This window comes from Nerophis ophidion, linkage group LG20, assembly GCF_033978795.1.
Source record: "Nerophis ophidion isolate RoL-2023_Sa linkage group LG20, RoL_Noph_v1.0, whole genome shotgun sequence".
NCBI classification, from domain to species: domain Eukaryota; kingdom Metazoa; phylum Chordata; class Actinopteri; order Syngnathiformes; family Syngnathidae; genus Nerophis; species Nerophis ophidion.
The window spans coordinates 32969389-32992841 of NC_084630.1; the positions used below are offsets into that span (position 1 = coordinate 32969389).

Here is a 23453-nt window from a genome sequence, read left to right on the forward strand (position 1 = left end):
ATGACATCAAAAAAACACAAAATTAAATTGCATTTTTTGTACAGAACACCACTACAATAGTTAAAAACAAATAAAGTGCACTTTTGTGCATGATGTCACACAAGATATTTCAATAAGTGTCAAATAAAAATGAGCTGTATAGGAAATCTCCTTCCCTATGTCTGGTAGGTTCCTGTGGACGTTTTCTCCGTCTGTTGTTGATTTTTTTTCATACGGTGTGGATCTGGAAATAGTTTCTTCAGCATTTTGTGGGTGTGGCACCGGCCAGAGATGTTGACATGCTGCGTTTAAAGCACTCTTCATTCTCTAGTGGGTGACTTTTCAAACAATGCTACATTAGCAGGGCTGCTACTTTTTGTAGCAACGCTTTTGCCGCATAAATGTTCAACATATTCCCGCTTGAAGCCAAACCACTGCCAGACGATGGAGCCCCTGCTGTTTTTCTTGGGAATTAATTCTTCCTTTATTCGTTACCAGATTCGCACCTTCTCTCTCTCGTGTTACCACTCACACCACTCCGCCAGCATCAAAGCTAATGTTACCCAGGCTGCTACCTCTCTGCTCCGCAGGAGCGTGTGACGTTGCACACGTGACATGTGTAAGAAGGTGCGCTTGTTTTAAGTCTCTTAGAAGGAGAGGCTAGAAAGAGTGAGAAAAGCCTGTAGTGTAATCCCCACAGCTAAAAGCAACTGCGTTACAGCGTATACTCGAATATCACGGTATAGTCGTTTTCTATATCGCACAGAGACATATCCCCCCAGCCCGAGTTAACAGTATATTTTTGTTGAGTGTATATAATTTTCTTGTGTTTTCCATTCAAGCCGGACAGACAAACACTAATGTGGAGTGCAACTTGGCCCAAAGATGTCCGTCAGCTTGCTGAAGACTTCTTAAAAGACTACATCCAGATTAATGTTGGAGCCCTGGAACTCAGTGCCAACCACAACATCCTACAAATTGTTGATGTTTGCATGGAAAACGAAAAGGATCACAAGTAATGTCTTTGTGTTGATCTTTTTTTCATCCTTTTATTCCACCTACCAGCATCGCAGAGCATCCAATTAAATTTAAGTATCACTACTCCTTTGCCTTCTTGTGTGTAGACTTATTCGGCTGATGGAGGAGATTATGGCAGAGCAGGAAAACAAAACCATCATCTTTGTGGAGACAAAGAAATCCTGTGATGAACTGACAAGAAGGATGCGGAGGGATGGGTTAGTGCTACGACTCTGAGAGCAACAGAGTCCGGTGGCATAAAACATAATCCTGCTGTCCTGTCACCCCCATACTTAGGTGGCCAGCCATGTGTATCCATGGAGACAAGACCCAGCCAGAAAGAGACTGGGTACTTTCAGGTCTGAAAAACACAATTGTCAATCCTCGTTGAAATAAGTCATTGTTAAAATTACTATCAAAGAGTTGTTTCGGAATTTATCTTTCTTAATTTCCACAGACTTCCGAAACGGGAAAGCTCCCATTCTGATTGCCACAGATGTTGCCTCTCGGGGTTTGGGTATGTTGCCTCTTTAAAACTAGTCCCACACCTTTATCATTGAACGCCACTCTGCAGTAGTATTAAATCCAATCTATCTATATGATATTTAGCAGAAGTTTGTGTACAAAAAAAATTGTCTAACATGTTCTACGCCTCAAAAGTGCCCAGAAGGTAAGTGACCTTTCTGAGACTGACAGTAGTTATCACTACTAAACAGTCAACGGCATTAAAGGGCAATACTTTTTTCTCTCTTTTAATATTTTGAAGGTGGTTTGACATTGAGTTCCTTCTATTCAGTGGAATCCATTTACGTCAACTACCTGCCTACGTCAACTAACTCATTAAATCCTAATCCCATGTGTTCTTGTTATTACTAGAAAGGGCCCGCTTCGGTCGACGTCAACATACATGTATGACAACTTCTGTCAACTTTAAATTTCTGTGAAAATATGATGTAGTATTTAGAGTTGGTAGGAAAGAAAAAAAAAAAAGATTAATTAGTCATGATCTGTAATTAATGGATCTAATCACTTTTTTAATATCACCTCAAAAAATGCTGGGAAAAGCCCTTATCTTGAGGTATTTTCATTCAAATTCATTACATTATTGTGGCAGATCAAAAAATAGATAAATAACCAAAAAGGAGGCCTTATGAAGTAACGTATTGTTTTCAACTTAGTTAAACAGATGTGGTCTTAGCCGTTCACAAAAATAAAATATCAGGTCCATATGAAATACTGAAGTTAACTTGTTGCTTTCCGTCTGCTTCAGAATAAAACACACACTTCAATCGGAGTGCTTTAGGTTTGAGCTTCAAAAAATGCATTGTTAATCAAAAAACCCATTATGCGCGAAAGAAAAATAATTACCATATTTTTCGGACTATAGGTCGCAGTCTTCTCCACAGTCCAGCGAGGAGTGAGAACCGGCCAAACAAAAACAAAAATGTTTTTTATTTTCTATTTTTTTATAGTTTGGCCAATTCTCACCCCCGGCCAAACTACAAAAAAAGGCGACTTATAGTCCGAAAATTACGGTAATCTAATTAGTCATTATCTAATTAATTATTGCAATATATTAACACCCCTTCTAGTACTGTGTTGTCAACTTCAATTTGAGCAGAGATATATAACAAACATAATTACCTATTGCCTGCGTAATGCAGCATTAAAACATGTACATAGTGACTTCTTGTTCAGTGCAAAATAAGATACAAAATAAAAACACGCCAGTTTTAACCCAATTTCCTCCAAATCAACTAACAAACTGCACCATACTTTTCTTTTAGATTGTTAGAAACCAGAAGAAAGATTTGTGCATGTATACATTTTTTTTAGTCAAGGCATACATCGAAATCCATCCATCCATTTTCTACCGCTTGTCCCGTTCAGGGTCATCACAGTTAAATAGAAGAGTACGAATATATATCAACAGGAGAATCAAAATAAAATTATACAAAAATGGATGAAAACCATGTCTAAAAATGTCCACATTGCCCAGTCTCCTTATGCTTTCGGCCAACAAACAAGTGAATGTAGTTTTGGTTATGTCATCAACCGATTATGTTGACATCAGTCAGCCAGTTGGAGGTGTGTTGACATAAATGGGTTCCACTGTATTAGCCAGATTTCATATTAATCCACAGGGAAAATAAAGCACATCAGCAAGATGAGAGTGTACAATATCAATGACAAAGAATCAATGCAAACAGGATATACAGTATGTTGACAGCTGGTGACTTACGTACGCTGTACAGTATGGAGGCTGCCGTCTTTCTGGTCCACTGGTCTGTTTCTTGTTACTATAGTTACAAATCATCCTTCAACCGGGGCTCTTTGGCACGCTGCCTAAACGGAGTGCCTGTGTTGGGTAGACGCGCCTGAATAATAAACACTACACATTCATAAATGGGCCATTCCATTGAGTCAGTGCCATTTGCTTGTTATAACTCTCAATAATAAGCACACATTTGTGTCTTTTTTCACCTCTAAAATTGATAATAGATAGCAAACTACTCAATACTTGTATTCCCCCATCTCAGGGAAATGTATTACATTTTTGTCAAGGTTACCTAAGTCAAAGATGACTAAGTTATGTAACGGGTGAGTTTTTAGCATATAATTAGTAAATATGGACTATAGCTGCATAACATTTGTGCTAATAAATTCTTGACTCTAAAAGCATTACAATGACTCAACAAAAATATGTATTTAAAAAAAACAAATGCAATAACATTCACAAACAGTTTAGCTCTCAAGAGTTTGCTGAGATCAAACCCCCACCGTCATAGTTGAAATATTATTCAATATACAGAAAAATACTTACTTTCTGACCAGGTCCGTAACTAGGATTTGACAAATTTCGAGATCAAAAATTGGTTGTCCAAGAAGAACTTTGAAAGACTGAAATCATGGGTATCCCAGCACAATATAAATAATATTACCTTGAACTACACAAATAATTTCCTGAATTACAAAAGCTTTAATCAAGCTATAACTATCAATCAATCAATCAATCAATCAAAGTTTATTTATGTAGCCCTTAATCACAAGTGTCTCAAAGTGCTGCACAAGTCAAACGACGTCCTCGGCTCGGATCCCACATCAGGGCAAGAAAAAACTCAACCCAATGAGAAACCTTGGAGGGGGACCCCCTGGACAAGCGGTGCAATGGATGTTGAGTGGATCTAGTTAATAGTGTGAGAGTCTAGTCCATAGTGGGGCCAGCAGGGCATCATTTTGAGTGGAGACAAGTCAGCAGCGCAGAGACGTCCTCAACTGATGCACAGATGAGTGGTCATCTGTGGTCACCTAATAACCTCCTCGCAGGAGATGGGGCAGAGCCGAAAAGAGACGGCAGATCAACTGGTCTAAAAGGGGGGTCTGTTTAAAGGCTAGCGTATACAAATTGAGTTTTTAGATGGGACTTAAATGCTTCTACTGCGGTAGCATCTCTAACTATTACCGGAAGAGCATTCCAGAGTACTGGAGCCTGAATAGAAAATGCTCTATAGCCCGCAGACTTTTTTGGGGCTCTGGGAATCACTAATAAGCCGTAGTTCTTAAAACTAAGATTTCTTTGCCGGGACATAGGGTACAATACAATCAGCAAGATTAGATGGAGCTATCACCTGTCTAACATCTTTGATAATCAGCATGATTTTGTAACAGTCCACTTTTTACTAATATTATGAAGTTTAGCATATTAAACAATTTCAACATCCTTAAAACATAATTTTAAAATGTTTTACAAATACTTAAACACGACTGGGGTTCGAACCCGAAACATTTGCCACGGAGCCATCGGAAAAAATGGAAGACATTTTATTTTCATATTCTAATCAGTGAAAGAGCATGATGTGGCGAGGAATACGTTTGTGGTAAAAAATATATGAAGCGCTTTGCCATTCAATAATTTACTTTAATTAATTTTTAATGTGCTTCTTCATGCTAAATGCCCCACCCTTCCACTGATCGCAAAGCCCTACGCAGAGCATGTGTTCTGCATTTAGGGCGGCCCCTGATTGACACAACTACAGTATTATAACGACAACATTTCATATAAATTTCATTCAGGTGAGAGCAACATTAGTTACAACAGTATGATTTCATGGTAACGTTATGTTGACAGCACATTTCTGATCAGATGATGTTTAAAGTAAAAGTGGACTACTTTGCATTACATTGTTGAAGTTGAAGCAGGCTGTGGATGACCAAAGATTGTATATCAAGAGAGGATGGTGATGTACAGCGCACAGGATGCCCTAGAAAAAGTATATTTACAGTCAGTCATATCATCATTCTTTTGTCATCTAAAAAAATACCAAGGACATTACCTGGGTGTCCTCAGTGGCAGTTACGGCCATGTTTCTGACCTGAAGATGATCTGAACGATGCAACTTCTGTGGACCATGTGACATGTTCAATATTCCACTTTTTAGCAGGGATGATTTGCTAGGGTAACAGGACTAATTGAAAACCCATAGACACTACTACAGTGTAAAACATTTTTTTTTAGAAAATTAGTGTAATTTAGTTAGGAATAACCCAAATATGTAAAAAAAAAAAAAAAAAAAAAAAAAAGTATAACATGGGACACATGGCACTGATGGGGTGGAATGGGCCACACGGTGTACTATGTTAGTGTGTGCTGTCTCGGACAATGACTGCATGTCCAAATTGTTAAATACAAAAACAACAGGAAGAAAAGGTTGAGCTGACTTGTTAGCATGGGTATAAATGTGAGAAGGGGGGATGAGGGTCTTTGACTTGCTAAAATTTCGATCACTATATTCTTTTTTTTTTTTTTGTCCCCTCTTCTCCTCTCAGGGTTTGGCAGCACACGGCAGCTGTAACTCTCTGCGCCGTCGCTGCCCCCTCACTCTCATTAAAAGTAGAGGTTGGTCTAGTTTTCCGCCTTCCTGTAGTTACCTTAGACTCCATCCTTTCCCCCTTCCCTAACCTGATATTGTCAGTGTGTAAGTCCAACGAGCCTGTCATGGGAGCAGCCTGAGATACCTGTTTGTCTGCTGTCCGAAAAAAAAGCAGACAGACAGACAGGGAGAGTTAAGACGGGCTCGTCTGGATCCAGTCCTGGCCAGGGGCCCAAGGAGGTTTCCTGCAATGTGGCGAGAGAGCAACAGAACCTGCTGTTGCGAGGTAAAGCGGTTCTGCTCCCGTCTGACTTTGCTGGTGTGCGTAGAAGGTGAGGGATCCGGTCTCCCTCACCCTCAGCCCCTCCCTCTGAACCAGGACTGATCACCACAAAGGGGGTAAGTACCTCACCGCCCTCTTTTAATTCCTCCATAAACTCACAGTACATGCAGTTACCGCCATCAGCCTTCTTTTTAATGAAACAACAGCTAAGTTCATATCATGGTGCATCGTTAAGTTTGCTTAAAAAAAAAAAAAAGACATGATGGAGGCTGATCAGAATCAGCTTTGTGGTCACAGCCCCTTATGTTCCGTAATGAGAAACAGACTACTTGTGTTCACACAGTCTGGCCAGCGAAGATCATGCTGACCAAATATGGATTTTCAACTGTCTTGGAGTCTTGTGCATGGAAATCCAAATGTCAGTTTTTTTTAAAGCAACAATAGGGAATAATTGTTGCTCCCGGGCTTACTTTACTGTTGTAAAACATGTTTTACTCGCTTACTGCCACTGTCGTAAATGCAGAAGCAAGAAGTGAAAAGTGAAAAATCAAGCCAAATCAATGGATGCTTTAAAAAAATCTACAATATACAGTCGTGGTCATAAGTTTACATAATGTCAAAGAACATAATGTCATTGCTATCTTGAGTTTCCAATAAGTTCTACAACTCTTATTTTTTTGTGATAGAGTGATTGGAGCACAAACTTGTTTGTCACAAAAAAATTCATGAACTTTGGTTCTTTTATGAATTTATTATGGGTCTACTGAAAATGTGACTAAATATGCTCGGTCAAAAGTATTCATACAGCAATGTTAATATTTGGTTACATGTCCCTTGGCAAGTTTCACTGCAATAAGGCCCTTTTGGTAGACACCCACAAACTTGTGGCAAGCTTCTGGTAGAATTTTTGACCACTCCTCTTGACGAAATTGTGCAGTTCTGTTAAATTTGTTGGTTTTCTGACATGGCCTCCTTTTTCCAGCATTGTCCACACATTTAAGTCAGGACTTTGGGAAGGCCTTTTTAAAACCGCAAATCTTGCCTGATTTAGCCATTCCTTTACCACTTTTGATTTGGTTAGGGGTCATTGTCCTGTTGGAACACCCAACTGCGCCCAGGACCCAACTTCTGGGCTGATTGTCCTGTTGGAACACCCAACAGTGCCCAAGAGCCAAACTCTGGGCTGATGATTTTAAGTTGTCCTGAAGAATTTGGAGGTAATCCTCGTTTGCCATTGTCCCATTTACTCTCTGTAAAGCACTAGTTCCATTGGCTGCAAAACAGGCCCGGAGTAAAATACTACCACCACCACGCTTGACGGTTGGCGTGGTGTTACTGTAATTAAAGGCCTCACCTTTTCTCCTCCAAACCTTTTGCTGGGAATTGTGGCCCAGCAGCTCAATTTTTGTTTCATCTGACATCACATGGACAAAGATAAAACCTTCTGCAGGAAAATTCTGTGGTCAGATGAAACAAAAATTTAGCTGTTTGCCACATTACCAAGCATATCATCAGCCCGGAGGTTGGGTCTTGGCGCACGGTTCGGTGTTCCAACAGGACAATGACCCCTAACCAAGTCAAAAGTGGTAAAGGAATGGCTAAATCAGGCTACAATTAAGGTTTTAGAATGGCCTTCCCAAAGTCCTGACTTAAACGTATGGACAATGCTGAAGAAACAAGTCCATGTCAGAAAACCAAAAAATTTAGCGGAACTGCACCAATTTTGTCCAGAGGAGTGGTCAAAAAAATTCAACCAGAAGCTTGTGGATGGCTACCATCCACTACCATGGACATGTAACCAAATATTAACACTGCTGTATGAATACTTTTGACCGAGCATATTTAGTCACATTTTCAGTAGACCCATAATAAATTCATAAAAGAACCAAACTTCATGAATGTTTTTTGTGACCAAGTATGAGTGATTAGAGCACATACTTTTTGGTCACAAAAAACATTCATGAGTTTTTTTTCATGAAGTTTATTTTTTTGTGATAGAGTGATTAGAGCACATATCACACAAAAGTTGTAGACATTATTGGAAACTCAAGACAGCCATGACATTGATCCTTTCAAGTGTATGTAAACTTTTGACCACGACTGTAACTACAATTAAATATCAGAAATCAAGGGCAAAATACAGATATTTTTACTTATACTGATTTGATCTTAAGTAACACTTTCCAGTGACTGAAACAAGTAAAATGGTGTCTTGACAAGTTATGTTGTTCTTGGGTTGGCAGATTATTTAGAGTATTTTAAGAAGTATATCTCTGATTTTAGTACATATTACTTTAAATTAGGGCTCTCAGATTCAATTCAATTGGGGGCCACTGCAGGTAGAGCCTGGGTGAGGCTGGGCCACATTAAGTATTCACTTCAGAATCCCTTTTTAACAATGTAATTAAATTTGTTCACTTTTTCTACCAACAGCTATAGTGACCCTAAGATATGATGGGCCCAAGGTCATTATACGTGTAAAACTGAATGCAAAACATTTTATATTTTTGACAATGTTGAATTAAAGGACAGTCAGAGACAAAATTCACTTGCTTACAAGAAGTTTCTACTTGTGTTGCACTATGTGTTTGTTCTCTTGGGATTAAAGATTGCCATACTATATTTTAAGTATTAGCTGCCCAGAGTGCACGGGCCACAATAATATGAAGTTAAGTAAAGGGCTACAAAATATGGGTTTGTGACCCCTACTTTCGTTAAAATAGAAAGTGCCTAACAAGGCAAAAGTCTATTTTTCCCCATTTTTTTGCATGGTGTACATGCTTAACACTTACAGAACTACATTGTCGAGTTTTAGCGTGCAAAGTTAAAAATATTTGCACAGATGTTGGCACTTTCACAAATAATATCCTGGCTTGTCCACCAGGAAGAGAAGTTATAGTTGCCTTGGCAATAATAAATCTTGTAACAATCCAGTTTACCAGCCGTTTATCTTTTATTTATTTATTTAGTATGCTCTCTGTGGAGAGAGATGTCAAAGTTAAGGTAAAAGAAGAGCTTGTGTTTTGTTATGCAGGTAAGATTATTCAAAGATCATCAATTTGATGCGAAATGTCAACAAATCTGTAATCATCAGTTATTCAACCTATCACAATCCTTATTTAGGTTATTTTGCCTGGAGATGCTTGTTTGTCTAAAACCTGTTGCTTCTTATTCAAAAGATGTTGAAGATATCAAGTTCGTCATCAACTATGACTATCCCAACTCCTCTGAGGATTACGTACACCGTATTGGACGTACGGCGCGCAGCACCAACAAGGGCACGGCCTACACCTTTTTCACTCCGGGGAACGCACGCCAGGCCAGAGACCTTGTCCGAGTTTTGCAGGAGGCCAATCAGGCTGTCAGCCCCCAGCTCCTTCAGATGGTTGAGTCATGCCAAGGAAGAGGAGGTAATTATCTTCTGTTACTATTTTTTAAATACACAATTACAGGCGTTTCTTTTTTTGGGACCAGACATGACCGCAATAAACGGGTTTCTGAAAAGTAGTAATATTAGAAAATTTATTGAGTTAAGAGCATTTAAAAAAACAGTAAACGACCTTCTAATTACGTTTTTTTTTACATAATCAGAACCCTCTAAACATGAAATAACACCTATATCGTAATCTGTACACAATTTCACCCAATATATAGCCTTGAGTGTAGGGATGTCCGAGAATATCGGACTGACAATATTATCCGCTGGTAAATGCTTTAAAATGTAATATCGGAAATTATCGGTATCTGTTTCAAAGTTATCTGTATCAGTTTCAAAAAGTAAAATGTCTGACTTTTTAAAACGCCGCTGTGTACATAGACGTAAGGAGGAGTACAGAGCGCAAATAAACCTTAAAGGCACTGCCTTTGCGTGCCGGCCCAGTCACATAATATCTATGGCTTTTCACACACACACACACAAGTGAATGCAATACATACATGGTCATCAGCCATACAGGGCACACTAAGGGTGGCCGTATAAACAACTTTAACACTGTTACAAATATGCGACAGTGTGAACCCACACCAAACAAGAATGACACACATTTCGGGAGAACATCCGCACCGTAACACAACATATACACAACAGAACAAATACCCAGAATCCCTTTCAGCACTAACTCGTCTGGGACGCTACAATGTACAGCCCCCGCTACCCCCACCACTTCAACCCCGCCCATCCCAACCCCGGCCCTCAACCTCTTCATGCTCTCTCAGGGAGAGCATGTCCCAAATTCCAAGCTGCTGTTTTGAGGCATGTTAAAAAAATTTTTTTTTTAAAAATGCACTTTGTGACTTCAAGAATAAATATGGCAGTGCCATGTTGGCATTTTTTTCCATAACTTGAGTTGATTTATTTTGGAAAACCTTGTTACATTGTTTAATGCGTCCAGCGGGGGATCACAACAAAATTGGGCACAATTAAGTGTTAATTCCACGACTGTATATATCGGTATCGGTTGATATCGGAATGGGTAATTAGGAGTTGGACAATATCGAAACATCGGATATTGGCAAAAAAGCCATTATCTGACATCTCTACTTGAGTGTGTGTTCTACTGTAGATTACAGTACTCACAAGCAACCCGGAACAGCTGCCAGGCATCATTACTATAGTCATCGCCGGACCAACACAACACGGCCACGATGTGGAAATACTTTGTCAAATCCTGGGTATTTCCCCAAATTTAGAATTGGGTTTCAGGTGCTGAGACCATGGGTGTGTACTGCAATAACTTGGCCAACTTGACAGTCGCAACTACAGCCATTAGCTATCTTAGCATTCCTTGTTAGCGAAGCATGTCTGTGTTACGTCAAAGCTGTGTAATTAATGTCGAAAATGAAGTGAATCCTGAATAAACAGCTCATACCCACTTTGCCCCGGACAACTTAAGATAGCTGAGAGCAGTGTTTGCAATAATGGCGCTCTGAGTCACATCGAGTCTAGTTTGTCTCGTGTCAAAGGCTCACCAATGTGGAGATGTGTCATTGATGAGGCAGGCGTTCATTAAAAAGTTAACAGTGAAGATGGCTCCAAGATTAGCCACTGTGTTGTTAGAGGTTTTCAGAGTTTACTCTTAACCTAGAAACGGACGTCCTACTTGGACTTTACAGATTGGCTCAAAATAATACAGTAGGGTTGGTGGTCGTACAACAGCTCGCAAATCGATCCCAATTCCTGGAGTGACAATTCAATTCAGAATCCATTGCCAATTCAACACAATTCTCGGATAAAACCTATTCACGCAATACATTTTTTGGTAGGTGCGGTTACGGTCTAAAAATTTATTTTTTTAAATTGATTCTCAAATTATTTTTGTTTTCTATTGTTGAAATCGATTTTAGAAAATTATGAAAATTATTTAGAATTGGAATTGATAAGAATCTTGATTCAGATGTGAATCAATTTATTCGAGCACCCCTATAACACAGTAATACAAAATCCATCCATCCATTTTCTACTTCTTGTCCCTCTCGGGGTGGCGGGTGGGCTAGAGCCTATCGCAAATATGCTTTAAAAAGTTGTTTATTTTAATCCACAAATATCCTCATATAATCATATGTATTTATTTTTTCTGCATGTACAACTATAATTATTCTCTATAAAATGTGATTTATGTTAATATTTTTTGGGTGTCCTAGTTGGATTTTCATGACAAGAAAAATTGGTTTGATTTTTGTACAATTAGTCGGACGAAAGCGGTACTTCTGTGAGCATGTTTGAAAATGTGTTGTTTACATTTTTCATCGCAGGTGGAAGAATGCGTTACCGTAGCAGCAACTCCCACAATCCCAACATGATGTACCAGGATGGGTGTCATCGCCGCATGCGCCATGGAGAAGGAAACGGCGGTGGCAGGGACGGCCGCTTTGGTTACGGCCGCGGCGAGCGTACCAATGCAGCCCACTCTTCCTCCTACAATGACCGTAGCCGTGACGTCAGAAACAGCCACAGTTCAGATCAGTACCAGAGTTACAGCGGCGGCTATAATGCCCCCGGCAGAGGCCAGTCTGCAAGTAATGGAGGGACGGATCAGTCGAGTCAGCATCAGGGTCAGTTTGCCCAGCCTCGTCCTCCGTCTGTGCTACCAGGGGGGCCTCGGCCTCTCATAGCTAAGCAGTTTGCTTCACCTCAGCCCCCGGTAATGGGCTTCATGGGGCGCCCGCCTTACCCTTTTAAGCCGCCTCCTCCCGGCCCTTCTCCCCGCTAATCTGTACTACGTGTCAATTATAGATTCCAGTTCTATGTCTGCTTCCGGCTTTAGTTTCGCCCTGTAGTTCAGGGCTACGCTGAAATATCATTGCAGCAAAACAATTTGCAAATGCGTACCTCAATCTGTGTGTATGAAATCCACGTGTCTGTTTTGATTTGTGCGTCTTCGTTTAGATTTTTGTGTGTAATAACAATTAGCTTATCCATGTTGCGATTTGTGTGTTTTGTTTGGATTTGTGTTTGTGTGTGTGTAAACAAAACATCTGTGTGTCTGCGTTAAAGTCTGTAGGTCTGTGTGGTGGGCCGTGCGTTTTGCAGCTAGGCCTTCAGTGATGTCCGACTTCAATAATTACCTCTCAAAATACCATCATTTATGTCACCACATGACCATTGCTGGAGAAATACTATACAGAAACACATTTACGCCCTACTTTGTATTGAATCACATAAACAGTATACAAAACGGGTTCTTTTCTGGTGCATTTAAAAAACAATTAAAATGCATCAGCAATTAAAACATATCTTATGTGGTAGTGTCAAAATTAAAATTGCAAAAAACATTAAAAGTGAAAAAATTTTATATTTGAAGTCACAATTTATTAGAACCTTTTTGAAGCCGTACAAACCAGTGGTACCCCTCGTCGTTGGCTTATTCGAGTGGAAATGACAGGCCTTTCCTCATTTCATCGCCAGAACAGCTGACGGGGTTGGCTGACATCGTTTCGCAAGATGTAGATTTTCTTTAAATATCCTTCTTTAAAATGGCCTTGCAAATATATATCTGCCCCCTAATCAACATTTTGTTCTGCTTCTCTGCTATCCCGATCTGGCTATGGCGCACACTTCCCGGTTCCTGCTAAATTGAAACTTGTAAATGCATACTGACTTTTGAATGCCAAGTGGGTATCAAATAACAGCGATTAACATGAGGCTACTTATATAGGCTACTGTCAACAATTTGTGATCTGATTGGCTATTGCAACTGTCAATAAACTCTATATGTTTTCAAATTCATCCACTAACGGTCCGATGAGTATCCAATTACAGGACGCGTAAATGTCACTTTTAACCTTAGACCATCAACAAGGCGTTACTGACAACAACTTGTGATCGGATTGGCTATTGCAACTCTATCAATTGTATATTCCTGTTCACTTGCAGTGCACGGATGTCCACATTGTTGATTATGAAGGCCTCTGGCACATTTGGTGAAGCATGGCAACATAAGATAGCTGAATTCTGATTTGAAACAAACTAAAACTAAAAAAAACAGCACTGGAACAAGGAGAATATGAATACTTTTGGATATTTAGGGAAACTAAATTTAAATTTTTTTTTTATCTTTAATTATGATCATTATTTCTGATTAGGTTAGGCCAGTAGAGAAGGCCTTGCTGGCCCTAACGGCACACCACTGCTGTGTATATATTTGTGTGTGTAAAAAAAATATGTGTGTCTGTGTTCAATTTTTTGTTTTATTAAATTTAACTTTTGCTACACTTCTATCGAGGCAGGTGTGTGCGGGTGTGTGTGCAGTAAACTGTAGGTGTAGAAAAGATTTGTCTCGTTGGCGCCTAGAATCCAGCGATGAAGTTAGCTTCCGATACAAGTAATGGCCGATACGGATAGTCGACAGCAGACTGATACTCTTGACCTAAAATTACGTTTCATTGAATAATTTGTCACTGCTGTGGTGCATAATAACAAAAAACAAAAATGTAACCAAAATAGGAATATAAATGTGGCATTAAAAATCACAACTATTTGTAAAACTTTTCATCAATGGGTAAAATTGAAATTATGTCACATTAAACCCCTTAATTCAGGTCCAGTTTAGAATCAACTTCATCTCAAATCTGGACAAGATTATCCCACAGTTTGTGAAAATGAAAAAAAAACACAATTTGTGATTTGGGAAACCTCTATTCTATTTTTGATATGAATTGTAGTTTGTGTTTTCAGCAGTGTAAAACTGGAATGTGTGATATTAAACCAATAACAGTCACTGCACGAAAAGAGACCTGATTGATCAGGTGATTGTCAGTAGAATAATATGTTTAATATAGAATACTAACAAGGCATTATTTAATGATTATAACATTTTTATTTAAATGTCAGTCAGGTATCGACTACTATTCGAATTGGTCAGAAAATAATATAATTATAAACAAAAGCATACAGGTAGCAAAACGGACATATGTTTTGTTTACAAACACACAAATCCAAACCGGCACACAGAACGTGTACAAATGGATTACACGCACACACATTGAGATAAGCATTTGCAAATTGTTTTGCTACAATAATATATTTTCGTATGGTTTTATGTTTTTAAAATCACCTGCATGCATGAGATTTATTTGTCTGTGCATTGATTTAGAAACCTATGATATTTGTTTTTTTAAAATAGAGTAGATTGAATTCAGTCTTTTGGGAGGGTGAACTGGTGGTCAGCATATTAAAAGTATAGTACGAGCCGCCCAAGGGTTAATTAGGGCCCTAAGCAGAAATTTATGTGGGTTAGGGTCAACACTTCGGCACCAAATAAGACCAGAAACAAAATGGTGCATCCTGAAAAGACGGTCAGAGAGCGGGTTGAAGATGATCTTTAAAACAACCTCTGCAAAATGTTGAACCACCATTACAAGTTTTGTACAACACAAGGACGTGTTTTAAATGTAGACAAATATCACAACATGACCCCCTTTAAAGGGGAACTTCCCTTTTTTGGGAATTACCTATCATTCATAATCCTTATGTAAGACAAGAACACTTTTTTTTTTTTTGATGCGTTGTAATTAGAGATGTCCGATAATATCGGCCGATAAATGCTTTAAAATGTAATATCGGAAATTATCAGTATTTTATTTCAACAGTATCGGTATCGGTCTCAAAAAGTAAAATTTCTGACTTTGTAAAATGCCGCTGTGTAGTGACAAGTACAGAGCGCCAATGCATTTGTGTGCCGGCCCAATCACATAACATCCACGGCTTTTCACACACACAGGTAAATGCAAGGCATACTTGGTCAACAGCCATACAGGTCAAACTGAGGGTGGCTGTATAAACAACTTTAAAACTGTTACAAATATGGGCCACTATGTGAACCCACACCAAACAAGAATGACAAACACATTTCGGGGGAACATCCGCACCGTAACACAAACATAACAAGTGGGGCGGTATAGCTCGGTTGGTAGAGCGGCCGTGCCGGCAACTTGAGGGTTGCAGGTTCGATCCCCGCTTGCACCATCCTAGTCACTGCTGTTGTGTCCTTGGGCAAGACACTTTACCCACCTGCTCCCAGTGCCACCCACACTTTAAAAAAAATGTTAATTAGATATTGGGTTTCACAATGTAAAGCGCTTTGAATCACTTGAGAAAAGCGCTATATAAAATATAATTCACTTCAATTCACTAATTCAAATACCCAGACACCCTTACTAACTCTTCCGGGATGCTACAATATACATATAGAGCGCTTTACAGTCAGAATAGAGAGACTCATGGGCTCCATTGTTAGCTTAGTTTTGCAAACGTTTAATTACAAGTTAAATTGCATTAAAAAAAGAAAAACGTGTGATTGTCTTACAAAAGAATTATGAATGATAGGCAAAATTTCACAAAAAGTGCACATCCCCTTTGACATCATTAATACACAAATCTAACACGAGAACGACAGAGTTTAAGGGGTAAATTTAGCATTTTAGTCTTACCAGTGGCGGAGCAGGATTTGGCTGAGATAAGTTTTTGGTAAGATTTTGTACTAGGTGCCCTGGCATTCGTCAAGTAACATTTTCTGTTTTTCTTCCTACAAAACGGGGCCCTAGTGTAGTGCAGTATTTACAAAGTGCTTGTCTGACACCTCACATTTTTTAATTATTACCGCAAAAATACTTTTGAAACATTGTGGCGGAGTGCGACATGTTGGCAAACTTTTCTGAACGAAGGGGAGTATCCTGATCCTCCTAGTAACTAATACATGTCTGACCTGGATGAGGGCTGTGTTTGGGATTAAGCAGCCTTGGTGCAGGTTTGGGGAGTCTCATTCTCTGGGAGCTTTTTTTTTTTATTACAGATTTAAGTTCTTCTGAATTTTTCTGAGCACCACATGTTGTATTAAAGTGAAGGTTGTGCTCTCTGATGCACTATTGTCTATACATCAACCATACATTTAAACTAATACTTAGCATGTGCTATTATTAAGTCTTGCATGTTTTTGTTACTTTCATTTGTGTATTAACCCTGTGTATTTTTGGATATCATTTCTATGATGAGATGATTTGATACAAGCTCTGCACACACTGTGTGTTTTCACTCTTTAGGGCTAACTGGAATTCTGCTCTTGTTGGGCCTCACAATAGTAGGACTGTTTGGGTTTGGGACAATGTCCAGGTGAGGTCAGTATATCTGCCCGTCAAATGTTTTTGGATGACACATTTGGCTTCAAATTGGTGACCACAAGTCTGCTTGTATTGTTTCAGTGTGTTTAAATCCTACAATGTTACAATCTGATGATACAGTGTGTTAGAGCTCTTTCTGTATACAAGTGCATCACAATACATTGTAAATATACTTAAAATGTTGATTTGTTTCAATGGTTCAATTAAAAAAAAAAATGTTGATGTGGTATTTTCCAGAAGCATTCATTTTTTATTTTTAACTCAACTTATTTTAAAGTTCGCACACAGATTTTTAAATGGAAAAACGGCAAATTATCGTGCCACAGCTTGAAATTGTGTATTTCATGGAAAAATTATACCTACCTGATTTGACATCAATACAGGCCAAAAGTTTGGACATCTTTTCAATGCGTTTTTTTTATTTTCATGACTATATTGTAGATTGTCACTGAAGGCATCAAAACTATGAATGAACACGTGGAGTTATGTACTTAACAAAAAAAAAAGGTAAAATAACTAAACATGTTTTACATTCTAGTTTCTTCAAAATAGCCACCTTTTGCTTTGATTACTGTTTTGCACACTGTTGGCATTCTCTCGATGAGCTTCAAGAGGTAGACATCGGAATTTTCACTTAGTCATTTTCACTTCACAGGTGTCATAGTTTTGATGCCTTCGGTGACAATCTACAATGTAAATAGTCATAAAAATAAAGAAAACACAAAGGAATGAGAAGGTGTGTCCAAACTTTTGGCCTGTACTGTAGCATAGGACCATTTTCCACAGTCCTCATACTACAGCTTTAGTACACCCTTTGGACACCCCTGCACTTAACTTTTGCACGATATTCTAGCGTTCTGAGATACACATGTACAACTGCCGGCTTTTGACTGCTTTACTGTACCACATTATTCAACGGAACATAAACATTTTGTACAGTAATCCCTCGTTTCTTGCTGTTAGTTGGTTCTGGGCCTGACCATGGTATGATTTATTCATTACAATTACTGATTAAAAATTGAATATGTTCACAGCAAGAGAATTAAAACATTTTTAAATATAGACATGACATAGTCACCTTCACTTAAGGAGTGAGACACCATATTTCCAGAATGTATGTCATAATCATTTTAGTTCTACAAACCCCAAAATCAGAGAAGTTGGCACGCTGTGTAAATCGTAAATAAAAACAATACAATGATTTGCAAATCCTTTTCAACCTATATTCAATTGAACGGACGGCAAAGACACGATACTTAACATTTGTTATTTTTTTGCAAATATTAGGTAATTTGGAATTGGATGCCTGCAACACATTTCAAAAAAGCTGGCACAAGTGGCAAAAATAGACTGAGAAAATTGAGGAATGCTCATCAAACACTTATTTGGAACATCCCACAGGTGAGCAGGCTACTTGGGAACAGGTGGGTGCCATGAGTGGGTATAAAAGCAGCTTCCATGAAATGCTCAGTCATTCACAAACAAGGATGGGACGAGGGTCACCACTTTGTGAACAAATGCATGAGCAAATTGTCCAATAGTTTAGGAACAACATTTCTCAACAACCTATTGCAAGGAATTCAGGAATTTTACCATCTACGGTCCGTAATATCATCAAAAGGTTCAGAAAATCTGGAGAAATCACTGCACGTAAGCAAATATATTACAGACCATCGATCCTTCAGGCTGTACTGCATCAAAAAGTGACTGTTAATGATATCACCACATGGGCTCAGGAACACAATGATATTACAGACCATCGATCCTTTAGGCTGTACTGCATCAAAAAGCGACATCATAGTTTAGGAACAACATTTCTCAACAACCTATTGCAAGGAATTCAGGAATTTTACCATCTACGGTCCGTAATATCATCAAAAGGTTCAGAAAATCTGGAGAAATCACTGCACGTAAACAATTATATTACAGACCATCGATCCTTCAGGCTGTACTGCATCAAAAAGCGACTGTGTAAATGATATCACCACATGGGCTCAGGAACACAATGATATTACAGACCATCGATCCTTCAGGCTGTACTGCATCAAAAAGCGACATCAGTGTGTAAATGATATCACCACATGGGCTCAGGAACACTTCAGAAAACGACTCAGTAACTACAGTTCGTTGTTACATCTGTAAGTGCGAGATAAAGCTCCACTGTGCAAAGCGATAACCATTTAACAACGACACCCAGAAACGCTGCCAGCTTCGCTGAGATGGACTGATTTAAGATGCAAAGTTTAAAACTGTTCTATAGTCTGACGAGTCCACATTTCAAATTGTTTTTAGAAACTGGACGCTGGTTTCTCCGGAACAAAGGAAAATAACAATCCGGACTGTTATAGGCGCAAAGTTCAAAAGACAGCATCTGTGATGGTATGGGGGTGTATTAATGCCCAACATCTGTGAAGGCACCATTAATGCTGAAAGGTACATACAGGTTTTGGAGCAACATGTTTCCATCCAAGCAACGTTACCATTGACGCCCCTGCTTATTTCAGCAAGACAATGCCAAGCCATGTGACAACAGCGTGGCTTCATAGTAAAGGGGTGTAGGTACTAGACTGGCCTGACTGTAGTCCATGCGGCGTAATATGAAGCCTAAAATACAACTACAGTGACCCCAGACTGTTGAACAACTTAAGCTGTACATCAAGTAAGAATGGGAAAGAATTCCACATGAAAAGCTTCAAAAATTGGTCTCCTCAGTTCCCAAACATTTACTTAGTGTTAAAAGGAAAGGCCATGTAACACACTGGTAAAAATGCCCCTGAGGCAACTTGTTCGCAATGTGTTGCTGTCATTAAATTCTAAGTTAATGATTATTTGCAAAAAAATTAAGTTTTTCAGTTCGAACATGAAATATATTGTCTTTGCAGTGTACTCAATTGAATATAAGTTGAAAAGGATTTGCAAATCATTGTATTCTGTTTTTAATTACGATTTACACAACGTGCAAACTTCACTGGTTTTGGGTTTTGTAAATTACACCTTACAGCTAATAAAAGACCCGAGTTAATTGTACAGAAATGTAAAGTAATTTTTAAAAAGTTAAACAATATAAACTACTGTTTCATGCTCTCATCAGCCAATTAACTGGAAAAACTTCCCAAGCATGTCATTTGCTCCCTTTTGAATTGACCTTCAGAAACCAAATAACTTTTGCACGATATTCTAGCGTACTGAGATATATATACAACTGCCGGCTTTTGACTGCTTTACTGTACCACATTATTCAACGGAACATATTAAAGTATTTTGTACAGTAATCCCTCGTTTCTTTCTGTTAGTTGGTTCTGGGCCTGACCATGGCATGATTTATTCATGACAATTACTGATTAAAAATGTAATATTTTCACAGCAAGAGAATTACATTTTTAGATATAGACATGACATAGTCACCTTTACTCAATCATGGGGTCTGCAACGCGTGGTTTTCGAGCCACAAGAGGCTCTTTAGCGCCGCCCTAGTTTTTCAAAAATGTATAACATTGGAAAAAGATGAGGGGAAAAAATATTTTTTTGTTTTATTATGATTTCTGTAGGAGAACAAACGTGACACAAACCTTCCTAATTGTTAGAAATCCCTTTGTTTGTATTAAACCTGCTTCACTGATGAGAGTATTTGGCAAGCACCGCTTTGTCCTACTAATTTCAGCGATCCTTGAACTCATCGTAGTTTGTTTACATGTACAACTTTCCTTGATGCTGTCACAGAAAGACGTGTATTATGCCACTCCTTCTTTGTCTATATTTGTCCAACAAACGTCTTATGCTGTGCGTGAATCCACAAAGGTGAGCTTTGTTGATGTTATTGACTTGTGTGGAGTTCTATTCAGGCATATTTGGTCACTTCATGACTGTCAGCTAATTGATGCTAACATGCTATGTATGCTGGCTGTATGTACATATTGCATCTTTATGCCTCATTTGTAGCTATATTTGACCTCATTTAATTTGTAGTTTCCAGTTCCTTCAACTTGGGGACACACATATTTACCTTTGGCCATTCTATAACAGTAATTTCCAGGAGTTATCACACCCTCTGAAAAGCCTCCATTTGAGTAGTGTTTTCCAGTGTTGTAAAAATGTGTAGAATAAATATTACATTTTTAACATTTATGCCAATGAAAATTTGTGTCAGCCTGCGACAAATAGTCATTTTGATAGTAGGCCAATATAGCTAATATAGACACTTAAGTCAGTGGTTCAAATGGGGTTACTTGAAAGTATGCCAAGGGGTACGTGAGATAGTTTTTTTTTAATATGCTAAAAATAGCAACAATTCAAAAATCCTTTATAAATATATTTATTGAATAATACTTCAACAAAATATGAATGTAAGTTCATAAACTGAAAAGAAATGCAACAATGAGTGTTGACAGCTAGATTTTTTGTGGACATATGTTCCATAAATATTGATGTTAAAGATGTATTTTTTGTGAATAAATGTTTAGAATGAATTTTATGAATCCAGATGGATCTCTATTACAATCCCCAAGGAGGGCACTTTAAGTTGATGATTACTTCTATGTGTAGAAATCCATCCATCCATCCATTTTCCATCCATCCCACCCATTTTCTACCGCTTATTCCCTTTTGGGGTCGCGGGGGGCGCTGGCGCCTATCTCAGCTACAATCGGGCAGAAGGCGCGGTACACCCTGGACAAGTCGCCACCTCATCGCAGGGCCAACACAGATAGACAACATTCACACTCACGTTCACACACTAGGGCCAATTTAGTGTTGCCAATCAACCTATCCCCAGGTGCATGTCTTTGGAAGTGGGAGGAAGCCGGAGTACCCGGAGGGAACCCACGCATTCACGGGGAGAACATGCAAACTCCACACAGAAAGATCCCGAGCCTGGGATTGAACCCAGGACTGCAGGACCTTCGTATTGTGAGGCAGACGCACTAACCCCTCTACCACCGTGAAGCCATGTGTAGAAATCTTTATTTATTATTGAATCACTTGGTTTTTTTTTCAACAAGTTTTTAGTTATTTTTATATCCTTTTTTCCAAATGGTTCAAGAAAGACCACTACAAATGAGCAATATTTTGCACTGTTATACAGAAACGGATACCATAGTGCTGTATTTTACTTCTTTATCTTTTTTTTTTTAACCAAAAATGCTTTGCTCTGATTAGGGGGTACTTGAATTAAAAAAATGTTCACAGGGGGTACATCACTAAAAAAAGGTTGAGAACCACTGACTTAAGTCATGTGTTACCATTATTTTAACATTTATATAAGCCTTGACACAGATTTTTTTTATTTTTAATTTTTAGTCCGATATGGCTCTTACAACATTTTATGTTGCCGCCCTAGTGGCTCCCTGGAGCATTTTTTAAAAAAGGATTGAAAATAAAAAAGAGGGGGTAAAATATTTTTTTGGTTTGAGGACAAACATGACACAACCCTTCCAAATTGTTAGAAAGCCCACTGTTGAATATGTTTGTATATATGCTTCACTGATGAGAGTATTTGTTAAACATCGTTTTGTCCTACTAATTTCGGCGGTTCTTGAACTCACCGTAGTGTGGACTGTGGGACGCAACAGTTTGTTTACGTGTAAAATATTTCACTCTTTTGTCTCATTTTGTCCACCAAAAGTTTTATACTGTACGTGAATGCACAAAAGTGCGCTGTTTGATGTTATTGGCTTGTTGAAGTGTTTATCAGGCATCAGTGGCCTAATTTTGGCGGTTCTTGAACTCACCATAGTGTGGACTGTGGGACGCAACAGTTTGTTTACGTGTAAAATATTCCACTCTTTTGTCTCATTTTGTCCACCAAAAGTTTTATACTGTACGTGAATGCACAAAAAGTGCGCTATTTGATGTTATTGGCTTGTTGAAGTGTTTATCAGGCATCAGTGGCCTAGTGGCGAGAGTGTCCGCCCTGATATCGATAGGTCGTGAGTTCAAATCCTGGCCGAGTCACACCAAAGACTATAAAAATGGAACCCGTTACCTCCCTGCTTGGCACTCATTGGGGGTTAAATCACCATAAAGGATTCCCGGGCGCAGCACCGCTGCTGCCCACTGCTCCCCTCACCTCCCAGGGGGTGATGGTTAAATGCAGAAAATAATTTCGCCACATCTAGTATGTGTGTGACAATCATTGGTACTTTAACTTTAACTTATATATGGCAATACATGACTACAAGCTAATCAATACTAAATCACTTTTTAGGATAGCTGTATGTACACATTGCATCATTATGCCTCATGTGTAGCTATATTTGAGCTCATTTGATATCCTTTACTTTCATCCTCTGTATATAATTTAGTTTTGCATGTCTCATGACACATTATCTGTATGTAATATTGGCTGCATTTCAGATAGTTGTTTGTGTGCCATGTTCCAGACCACAGCAAACATTACCTAGCTTGCCAAAGAGTGTAATAAATATATTAAAAGAAGACAGCTTGCTGTTAAACTTCGACACACACATCTATACCTTTAAAAGCCAGTCATTCTAGGAGTTATCTCACCTTCTGAGTAGCTTCTGATTTACTAATGGTTTCCAATGTTGTAAACATGTATAGAATATGAAATTTCAAAATTCCTGTCAGAAAAGATTTGTTTCACCCTGCGACACAGTCATTTTGATAGTAGGCTAATATAGACACATGTCAAGTGTTGCCTTCATTAGAACACTTATGTACAGCTTTTAATT

The 23453-nt window shown here is 38.7% G+C and overlaps 1 protein-coding gene across 2 annotated transcripts in view; it reads left to right on the forward strand.

The window, feature by feature from the left end:
• The window catches only part of LOC133539017 (probable ATP-dependent RNA helicase DDX17), a 28338-nt gene extending 11345 nt beyond the window's left edge, over positions 1-16993 (forward strand). For both annotated transcript variants that reach the window (XM_061881013.1, XM_061881012.1), the window contains exons 8-13: positions 822-994; positions 1104-1214; positions 1294-1355; positions 1454-1513; positions 9330-9560; positions 11902-16993. In XM_061881013.1, coding sequence (XP_061736997.1) covers positions 822-994; positions 1104-1214; positions 1294-1355; positions 1454-1513; positions 9330-9560; positions 11902-12359 — 1095 coding nt within the window. In that variant the 3' untranslated portion in view covers positions 12360-16993. The remainder of the gene's footprint in view (positions 1-821; positions 995-1103; positions 1215-1293; positions 1356-1453; positions 1514-9329; positions 9561-11901) is intronic.
• Positions 16994-23453: the final 6460 nt, after the last annotated feature.